Genomic DNA, 11,054 nt, shown 5'->3' on the forward strand with positions numbered 1-11,054 from the left:
TGACCGGAGCAACAGGAAGCGGTCGTGACTGCGTGAAGCACCGAAGATCCGAGAAGAACAGTTCATCCATGGTGTGTGACGGTCCTTCCTCAGCTGTTCACTACTTCTCCAGCATCGAAGTCGTAGCGGTGGTGCTCAGACTTGACTGGCAGCGGCGGCAGCAGGTTCGCTCGTTCAACTCCTCACAGCCACGTCGCCAAAATCTCCGACTCATTGAATTCTCCCCTGCTGACAACAAACATGGTGAAAGTCCGGTGTCGTTGTCGTTGTCGTCGCCTGCTAATCGGAAATGGGAGTGAAGGGGGGGGGGGGGGGGGGGGGTAAATCAAATTATGGATTTAATAATACTCTTTTAATTAAACATTTAATTAACTATTAATAAAGTCCATGATAGTTAATTGAACTGTTCTGTAACGACCCAATTTTCATGTCCGAAAATTTCATTTTAAAATATTACTTTAGAAAACATTAATAAATAAAAACATTGTTTGCTCACACCATAACACATCGCAAACCATGTTTTAAAAAGTCAAACCATACATCCCATCAAAACATCAGAGCACAATCCCAGGGAATCTCGTAAATGCGGAAACCAGAGTGTGTGTATGATGTGCCGCTACCGCGCCGGCTCCTTCCCCTTCGGTGAAGAGGTACCTGAAAACAAAACTGTAAACGTAAGCACAAAGCTTAGTGAGTTCCCCCAACGTACCACATACCATACAAGCACATAACATACGTACTGCCAGGCCATTCTGGGGTGCCTGACTACCCGGTACGGCCATTCTGGGGTGCCGACCTACCCATACGGCCATTCTGGGGTGCCGTCCTACCCGTGTCAAGCCATTCTGGGGTGTTGACTACCCATGTCAAGCCATTTTGGGGTGCTGACTACCCATCGCTCCTAACAACTGATCCTCGGGGACTGGTCCCCTCCCGCTACCCCTATCACATAACATAACAGGCCAACATACAAACATATCATCACATACTGTCAGACGTTTCTAGGGTGTCTGACTGCCCTGCGGTCCTAACAACCGAACTCTACTACTATCGCATATAACGTATCATGATAGCATATAACATATCAGGTAATAGCAAACCTAGATGATATCACAAAGACAATCATCTATCATACGTCTCCTACTGGTGGGCCGGCATTGTGGCCTTAGACCCACCACTACTGGAAGGTAACTCACCTGATACTGCTGAACTGCTGCTGCTAATCCCTTTGACCGCTACCTGACCTCTATCTTCGAACTGCTGCTCCACTAGCTCCTCGAGCTACCAATATCAATATAACACTTAGTCTAACTGACCTCCAATGGTCAACTAAGTCAACTATTACCAATGCCAAAGTCTCGATCACATTCAACCTTCCAGGCCAACCCTACTCGCCGAGTCACCATACTGACTCGCCGAGTTCATATATTTAGAGTTATTCCTGTTCGCGACTCGACTCGCCGAGTCAGCCACTGACTCGCCGAGTCTACTGATTTTCGAGTCTTGTCCTGTCCAACTCACTGAGTCCTAGCTCGACTCGCTGACTCAAGTCTTAACTCGAAGGGTTTGGGACCACGCGACCTGACTCGTCGAGTCCAAGAACAGACTCGCCGAGCACAAGGCAATCTCCAACCAACTCGCCGAGTTCCTGCCCATCTTCATTCGACTCGTCGATCTGTTCATCCCACTCGTCGAGTTCCTCCTCATCTTCAAGCTACTCGCCGAGTCCACTCGAAGGACTCGCCGAGTCCATTCGGTTCTTCATACATGCAGAGGACCTTTGAGTCATGCATGGACTCCAAACTGTAGATCCACTCTTCTAAGGTCTATTCCTTACGTAAAGTGGCAAACTTTACGTGTGGCTGAGGAGATCTAGGCTCAAAACACTATAAACTAGGGCTTAAGATAAAGGGGCTCAACAATCAACCCAACAACTGATGCTTTATGAGTCTCTACGCCATGATACATTTAGATCTGAAGTCGCAACTTCAGATCTGAGCTTCCCACTGGAAATGGGTCTTAATCAACCATAAAACCCCCAAAACTCATAACAAAATAGATCTAGATGCAAAGAAGGGAAAACGACAGCTTAATACCTCCAAGAAGAACACAAACTGAAGTAGATCTCGGATCTACACCTCTCTTTTGAAGCCACCTTCCTAATCTTCAAGTCCCTTCCAAGATTTCCTTCCCCCAAAGCTATTTCTCTCAAATGATGGAGGCTCCCACGAATCTAGGGTTTACAGTTTCTCTAGGATGATATGGAGGCTGAGGGAGGGGCATAACTCCCTTTTATATAGGATACAACTCCCAGAATTAGGGTTTTCCTCGCACAGACCAGACTCGCCGAGTCTCCTTGGTCGACTCGCCGAGTCGGTCACTTCCTCCCCGACCCGGATCCCGCTCGGACTCGCCGAGTCCCTCCTTGGACTCGTCGAGTCGACCCCTAAACTTAGGGTTTTCTTTCCTTTCTTGGTCTTCGAAACTTTGGGTGTTACATGTTCAAAAAACATCAAGATGTTAAATCAAATTAAAACTATTTAATTAATTTTAAGTTATGAACCCATGCGTTACATTTTTGAAAACTTTTCAAATTACTAGGGTTTTTATGAATTCAGTGTTTTTTAATTGAGACTTTTCAACTTTTAAAACTTGAGGGCAAGTTTTGTAATTATTGAAAAACTTTTGAATTCCATAACTTAAGGAGTTAATCTGTTTCAAGAAGATGAGACTTTTCAAGTTCCATAACTTATGGAACTCTTCAAAAACATTAAGATCAATTTAACTAATATTTATTTGTAACTCCTTAAAAAAAAACTTTTGAGTTCCAAATTTGATGACAAAATTTGTAACTCCTTAAAACAATTAGATCAAATATTAAACTAATAAAACAATCATATCATTTTATCTTTTATTAAATTGATGTAATTCAACTCTTGTAGCAAAATGATTCAAATTTTATAAATAATTAGTTTTTCACAAATTCAAGTAATTATCTTAAAATTTTGGCAATCATCATTTTATTGGATGGGGATAATCATTACCATATCACCAAAATCAAATTTTATGAACCAAAGCATTTTGTGGTAATGATCCTAATCCAAAACAGGCCAAAAACCCAAAAATCCTGCCAACTGATGATCCAACTCGTCGAGCCAGGCTATGGACTCGTCGAGTTCATGACCAAAGTCATCCAACTCATCGAGCCCAATAGTGGACTCGTCGAGTTCATGCTGACAGAAACATTTTTTTTCAACTTTGAACAATTAGCTATGCATGAATATAACAGAAAACTAACCTGGCTCTAATACCAATGTTGGGTTTTGTGTACTATAACACTCCTATGGTTCACATACAACCCTAATAGCTTTGGATCTAATTTTTCTCTAGTTATACATGCAATAAAATTTCCAAAGCATGAAGCCTACAACTAGCATACAATTTTGACATATAAATCATAAAAATCAAGTTAGAAGAATACCTCTTTATTGTAGCTTGTAGTTTTGGCATTTTAAGAGCTTAGAACCTCAAGTGTGATATCTCAAATGGATCAAAAACACCATGAACAAAGGAAGACTTTGAGAGAGAGAGGCTAAACACTCCAAAATCGGCTATATCTCTTCCTAGAGGACCTAGGTGACCGATTTTCGGCTAAGGATAACACATATATAGTGTAGGATCCCAAGGGTCATGTGTAAACCCTAATCCATAAACATAGGCTTATGATCCATAACTCATGTGGACTAACTCTTCATGGACTCTTGCATAAATTTAGTCCATCATGGATCAAAAGCCCAAACCATACATATCACTAATTTACATAATTAGACCCCATTAATTTAAGGGTAAATGGCACAAAAAATACTTTTTTTACACAAAAATTCGATTTTGACACCGTGTTTTTTTATGTCAATTTTGACACTGTGTTTTCCAGTTTGTTACAATTCTGACCACTTGACCGGTTAACCAGGTTACATGTTGACGTGGCATGATGATGTGTCAGCTTTGATGACGTGGTATGCTGACGTGTCAAAATTGATTTTTTTTCCACAAAAAACACTAAGTTTTCACTTTTTTCGATTTTGACACTAAGTTTAATTTTTTATTTCAATTTTGACACTATGTTTTTTTTGTTCCAATCGAGCATCATTTATCAAAATTTGTTCAATTTTGTCTATTTTCTATTTGAAACCGTATAAATATATTTTTTTTTATTACATTTTAAACAGTATAAACATATTTTTTCGTTTAAAAACCATATTTTTATTTAAATACAATGTGTTTTTTTTCTTACATTCAAAGCATTAGTTATTTCATGAGAATCAAACTAACCATAAGATGCTAATAAGATGTAAACTTTTGATGGGTTGCAAACTTGATATCCAAGTTTTGATCGACTACACGTCTCTAAACCTCCAAATACATTTTAAAGTTGTATATTTAATATAAAATACAATTTTTATATAACTAATACATATTTATACATAAAAATATGGTTTTGAGTTTTAAAAAATGTATTTATACAAACTATGGTTTTTAAAGGAAAAAAAAGATATTTATACAGTTTAAATGTATTAAAAAAATATTTATATGGTTTCAAATAGAAAATTATCAATATTGAACAAAATTTGAAAAAAAAATGTTCGATTTGGAACAAAAAAACATAATGTCAAAGTTGAAAGAAAAAATTAAACTTAGTGTCAGAATCAAAAAAATAATAAAACTTAGTGTTTTTTGTGAGAAAAAAATTCAATTTTGACACTTCAGCATATCGTATCAGCATGCCACCTCATCATGTCACATCAGCATGCAACCTGGTTAACCGATCAAGTGGTCAGAATTGTAACAAATTGGAAAACACGGTGTCAAAATTGACACAAAAAAAACACGGTGTCAAAATCGAATTTCTGTGTAAAAAGAATTTTTTTGGTGTCATTTACCCTTAATTTAATTAGTATCTTTTGATCACAAAATTAATTCAAATTAATTCTTGATCAATACTAATTATATATTATGTTTTCTCAATTAATATATTATACTTATAATATATTAGTAAATCATAAATAGCCTCTTTCTCAAATATTCATCCTATCAAATTGTTCTGATGAAGGCAACCCAAATGGACCATGTTACTCTCGGGTCAAGTACATACCAATTATAGTTATGGACTTAGATACCTAATCCAACAACAACAACAACAACAAAATTATTATAAAGGGAAAATATGATCACCTTATATAGGTCTTAACGAGAAATTTTAACAAGGTTAGACGGGAGAGACCAAAATCAAAACAAGTAAAGTTAAAATATGATAACTTGTGTCATTTGGACGGCATACACCGAATCCAGAGAAGTCATCATGTGTGAGGTAAATCATGAAGTACAATATTTTAGGTGTGAGAATTTGAATCATAAACGTTCTTTATATAATTTTATACTTCAACCACTAGAACCATCAATAGGATAATTCAACATTATATATATTGCACAAACCAACAGACCTATAAATATGTCATTATTAGGCGGGGCGGTGTGTTGGGGAAATGAGTGAGGAAAAGTTTCCCCCACCATAGAACACTATACCGTGGGGTGAGGAAAAATGAATGAAGGAAAAAAGTGAGAGGAGTCTATCCTCCATTTTCTCTCCTTGTGTGATTGGTTGGTGTTTTTTTTTTTTTTTTTAGTTTTTTTAATATTTATTGAATTATATACCTACTAAAAGATTATAAAAAAATATATCAAAATTCATGGTTTTTAATTCCCTGCAAAATTAGTATAATATTTATATGAAATATATTTAAAAAAAAAAAGTAAAAGATTATTCTCACAAACACCTTGACTTTTGGTAAGGAAAAGAAAAGTGAAAGAAAAGATAACATGCAAAAAGTAAAAGAAGCTTCCTACACACAACCTCAGATCTTATAGGTAAAGTCAAATAACATCGACTATATCAATATAATAAAAATATGTTGTTATTTTTCTACGGAATATCCATGGTTTTATTTGCTAAAAGTAATTTTATAAATATTTTGTTTTTTTTTTGTCTTTTCAACTTTCATGACAGAAAATATGAGATATTAGTCAAACGAGTGGATATTAAGCGAATTAAAATTGTGATCGACAGTTTTGTTGGTTAGAAATACGTCCCATCAATATCTCGTAGCCACTTGTTTGTGATCAATCCTTTGTATCTTTATTATATGGTCCCCTTAGTAATGTTTTTCTTTTTCTTTTTCTGAACGCACCATGCTAGTTTACAAAAAGTCATCAATGATCCAAGTAAACAATAAAGTAAACCAACTAAAACCATGTCCAAACTCATCAAGACTCATGACATCCCTAAAGCTTTTATGTGCCTTTTACATTAATTTTATACAATATTTCATGTAATAACATTGAAATGTCACAAAATTAATCGAATAATTAATAGGTGTGATGGACAATTTTATTGGTTGAAAAAAGCGTTCCATCACTATCAACATCTTGTTGCATAAGCTATATGGTCCCCCAACACATTATTTCAACAAATAGAACAATGTCCACTACCTCCAAAGATATGGGCTTTTTATTTACAACTTTCTACATTTTTATACCATATAATATATATGAAAACAACAGTTAATCGATTAATTTTATTGGTTTAAGGAGCGTTTGGTGGATATTTCTTCAATAGAACACCACATAAATAGTATCATTTAATCAATTAATTGGATAACTTACTCGAAGAGCATCCAATTTTGAGTGGTTCAAAGGGGCAGATGAAGATGATTCCTCGATCGCTTGTTTGTAATTACTTTACACATCACTAATTATGTATGCAATATACTACGTATCAGATATGAGAAAATAAGATTATGCGATCAAGTTGAAGAGAAAAGAGAACAAAACTCGAAGAAATAAAATAACAAGTCATTAAATTATCCAGATCATTTTCAAATTGACAACCAAATCTGTTTATAACATATACCATTATTACCTTCTCCTTCTCCTCCTCCTCCTTTCTCTTGCAAACCCCCGATTTTGACAAACAAAAAAACCAGGGGATTGAAAAAGACAAGTGAACATAGAAGAATATCATGTCTTTTTGTCTCTCAACAAAAGCATAGAAATTAAAATATATTATATATATCAAGTAGAAAGGCCAGTCATCTTGCAAATAGGGCATAGATTTTTCTGTGAAAGCCACTGCTTAATGCAACTTGTGTGGAAATCATGTCCACATTCCAAACTCCCAATATTATCTCCATTTATATATTCTTCCTGCAATACAAACAACACATAGTCACAATATAATAATAACAACATCACCCAAATTATCATCAAAATAATAATAATAAACTCGTTTAAAATCAAGACTTTAACAGGAAATGTTTCATTTTAAGACCCACAAAAACCCTAGAAATAGCATAAACTTGAACACAGCGAATCCGATTTTCTTTCATGTTTTTCTTTGTTGAAGAAATGGTGAAAAGTAGAAAATTTTCACATAGTTTAAGAGAAAAATCTCACCCGACATATGCAACAAGGCTCCAAATTTTGGGTTGATATAGCCATGAAAGATATGTGTTTTCTTTGTTTCATTGATTTCATGATAACTTCCTCACTCAACCCAGTTTTCACATCTCCTATACGTTCTTCAAGTGCCAAAAGTTCCTGATAAACAAATCAATGTTTACAGAAATATTAATAACTAAATAATATTTGGAAAGAATTAAAAAAAAAATAGCAAGACTCAGAGGTTTACCTCATAAGACATGTTATCAACATCTAGCCTCATATCTCTGTGCCTGTCATGTAGCTCAGAAACCCCGTTTATAAATGGATCAAAGAGCATGTAATCCTGACATATAACATTTCAGAAAGTTGTTTTGAAGAATAAGAAATTTTGGGGAAATTATTCAAGAATCCAAATGTTTTTATGCTTATTTTTTATTAGAATTTGGAAAATTATTCAAGAAAACAACATCAGACCTCAGCTCGTAAGCTTTCACCTCTTCGCAATGCATTCAAAATCTGGCGCATCTGTAACATGGAAGTCAAACATAATTTCATGACTTAATAACACATTTATTTAATATATATATATATATATATATATATATATATATATATATATATATATATATATATATATATCTTACAAAATGTAAAGAAAACTACGCTTCAAAATCAACATTTTAAGGTACATATTTGAACTTAAGTGTTGAAACACTAGAACATTATTTTTGAACATACAAATCATAAGATGGAAATTATATCAAGATATGTTTGATTTAACTAATTGTGAAATTTATAATGTAAGATGTATCCAATATAAAAATAAAAAACTAACGAATTTTATTTAGTTATATCATAAGAAAACAAACCTCAGAAACAAGCCTATGTCTTCCCTCAATATCAGAAGCAAAAGCCTGCCACTCATCACCAGGCACCTCAATCAAAGGTCCCGACCTTAAAAAATGTTGACGATGACGCCCCCGGGTAGGTAGCACATTCTCCTCTGAGGAAGAAGAAGATCCCGAGGGCAAAATGGGAAAATGACCTCTATGGCCCACAGACTCGACCTCAGAAGACGGGAAAAGAGTCCAAGGAGGAAGCTCGGTCAACCTTTGCTGACCATGTGTCCCAGAAGAGCTTGCATGATGAGGTATCCAAACAGGGTCATTTCTGTAATTATTACCTCCATTGTTGCTTGATCTCCCAGTTGCTAAGCTCCAATTCGTAGGATCTTGCACCATATTTCTTGTCTCATTTGAAGGACCAAAGTAAGAATTCTGATCATTGTTTCTTGATGAATTTCCATTTCTTGAAAAGGGAATCAGGTTTCTTGGCATTCCTGGAACTTGAACTAAAGGTGGTTGAACATTTAAGGGTTGACTAGAATTGGGAGGAGTCAAAATTGGTCCTCTAGATGGTTGACCAAGATATTCACTATGTGGAAGTCGTCTAAAAGGCAATGAGTTTCCAGGGGTTCCGGTTGAAGATATGTTAAAAGGTCCGGAACCGGAATCTCTGATTCCATTGTATCTTCGTGAGCTCTCGGTTGCAATTGGAGGAGTAAAGGCACTTGGAGAGTTGACCACTGGTGAAGGTTGACTTGCACTGCTGGAAGAAGTACCTTCTAATGCTTTTCTTTTACAAGAGAGACCCCAATTCCCAAAAGAACAATCTGGTTCATGTTCATGTTCATGGTCATGTTCATGTTCATGGCCATGTTCATGTTCATGTTCATCAGACTCCATTTCAGGAGTACTCGGTTTGTAAAGATTCATGAATCTGAAACCCTGTCCACCATCATTTCCACTACTATTACTATTACCTCCATATTCAAGATTCAGATTTACATCCATGGGAATGTGATTAGGAGTGGAATGGAATGGATCCAATTGTCGTTCTTTAAATCTTGAATCTTGTTCATTGGGTCTAGAGCTTGATTCGCCTACATCCCAGCTACTGAAACTTCGGGAGTTATGGTGATCATTTGTGTTTTCACAATTGAAATTTAGTTCACCAGAAAGATCATTACTTAAGAGGCGTCTTTCAGTGGGGGATAACCTGATGTTGTGTTCATCAGACTCGTTCATACCATGATTAGGACCCTGGTTAAGATCAACGGTTTCAGGGAAGGTATCAAAGATACTCCTTTGACGTTGCATTAGGGATAATAATCAAAGATTCAACCACAACTCTGAGCTGATAGAAATGGATACCTGAGATTGATGCACATATATTAGGTATAGATATTGGGGTTAAATGCACATTTATGCAAAAAAGTTTCTGCCTTTTTTCCTCAATTTATGCAGGAAAGTGGTTTTTATGCTTATAATATGCAAAGTTTCATTTTATGACTGAAAATGGAATGGAAATTAAAAATCTTGAACCAATAGACTCCACTGAACACAAATTATATCCACATTTCAGACGATACTCCCATGTTAACAAAGGGAGCCATACTTTGACTTTGGATGTCAAACTGGGTACTATCTTATCCTTCAAGGTTGATATGAATGTTTAAAGTTTCGGAAGAAAAAAACTACATATAATTTATACGAAAAGGAAAACCTTTTGTACTAAATTTGCCATCAAACACAGTAGGTTTGACCTAGAAAAATCAGTAAAAAAACTGGTTTCTTGATAGAAATAGACATCAACTTTATGTGAATCTTGTTTCTTACTTCGTAAATCAATAAGAAACAAACCCAGATAGCTAAAAGTCAGATCCCCTCTTCGCACTCAAAACAACAACTTAACAAACAAATAAAGATGTCTAATTGAACAAGAAATAGAATCAAATTCATAAAAAATAGGAATCCCTATGTTGAATAAGTGCTCAAATCGTAAAGAAATTGATCGGAAATTGTACCAATGAAGATAATTAGGGTCGACGGAAGCCGAGGCAGTTTAGCCGGTGGGTCGACAACGTTTCACCAAGAATCGAAGCGATTGTGCTACGCTTTCGCCGACGGTTTCCTCTGGCGGTGGGTGAGAGAAATAACAAAGACACGAGAAGGTCACTGGGAGGGGAAGGGAGGGGGAGGAGGAATAAAGGATGAATTGTAGGTGTTGATTGAGAGATTAAGGAGTAATTGGGTCTTGATTTTTGGTTGATCTTGGATTAGGTTTTGATCTTGGGCATAACATAACCCTCTTTTCCCAAGTTCACCAAATTTCCAAGGTTGCTTTTAATAAAAATCAAAAGATATTTTAGTGAGTTTAGTTACAAATTTTTATAATTATCTAATATAATAAAGCTATTACTCTTGTTAATAAGATTTAGTCATCAATGTAACAATATTATAATCTTATTGCCATTTTATGTAAAAGATTATCAATTTTGGTCAATTTTATGAAAATAATAATAATAATTTTTTATATTAAAATGGTTGTAAAATTTTAATTAAGTGTATTTAATAAAAGAGAAATTAGATACTTTCTTATATTTAGTTATTACTCGTCCTTTTATTTATGTTAAATGGTGACAAATATATTAAAATATTATTAACTACATGAAATAAGACATGTTTCAACATTTAATATGGATAAAACGATGAATA

The 11,054-nt window shown here is 35.1% G+C and overlaps 1 protein-coding gene across 1 annotated transcript; it reads right to left on the reverse strand.

The window, feature by feature from the left end:
- Positions 1 to 6,897: 6,897 nt before the first annotated feature.
- On the reverse strand, positions 6,898 to 10,667 carry LOC145047317 (E3 ubiquitin-protein ligase MBR2-like). The gene is made up of 6 exons (XM_078995571.1): positions 10,364 to 10,667; positions 8,367 to 9,710; positions 7,972 to 8,022; positions 7,745 to 7,840; positions 7,510 to 7,653; positions 6,898 to 7,260 (listed from the first exon to the last, which is right to left on the reverse strand). The coding sequence occupies exons 2-6, from the start codon at positions 9,654 to 9,656 to the stop codon at positions 7,129 to 7,131; spliced, it is 1,713 nt and encodes a 570-aa protein (XP_078851697.1). The 5' UTR covers positions 9,657 to 9,710; positions 10,364 to 10,667; the 3' UTR covers positions 6,898 to 7,128.
- Positions 10,668 to 11,054: the final 387 nt, after the last annotated feature.

Source organism: Lactuca saligna, chromosome 5 (assembly GCF_052625555.1).
Source record: "Lactuca saligna cultivar CGN05327 chromosome 5, ASM5262555v1, whole genome shotgun sequence".
NCBI classification, from domain to species: Eukaryota; Viridiplantae; Streptophyta; class Magnoliopsida; order Asterales; family Asteraceae; genus Lactuca; species Lactuca saligna.

Bases quoted from the DNA above. Each gene is read 5' to 3' on its own strand.
- LOC145047317 (XM_078995571.1), bottom strand. From the start codon at position 9,656: ATGCAACGTCAAAGGAGTATCTTTGATACCTTCCCTGAAACCGTTGAT. The intron at 7,841-7,971 runs GTCTGATGTTGT...GTTATATGTCAG, and splicing joins GTGAAAGCTTACGAGCTGAG to GATTACATGCTCTTTGATCC. The intron at 7,261-7,509 runs GTGAGATTTTTC...TTTGTATTGCAG, and splicing joins AGCCTTGTTGCATATGTCGG to GAAGAATATATAAATGGAGA.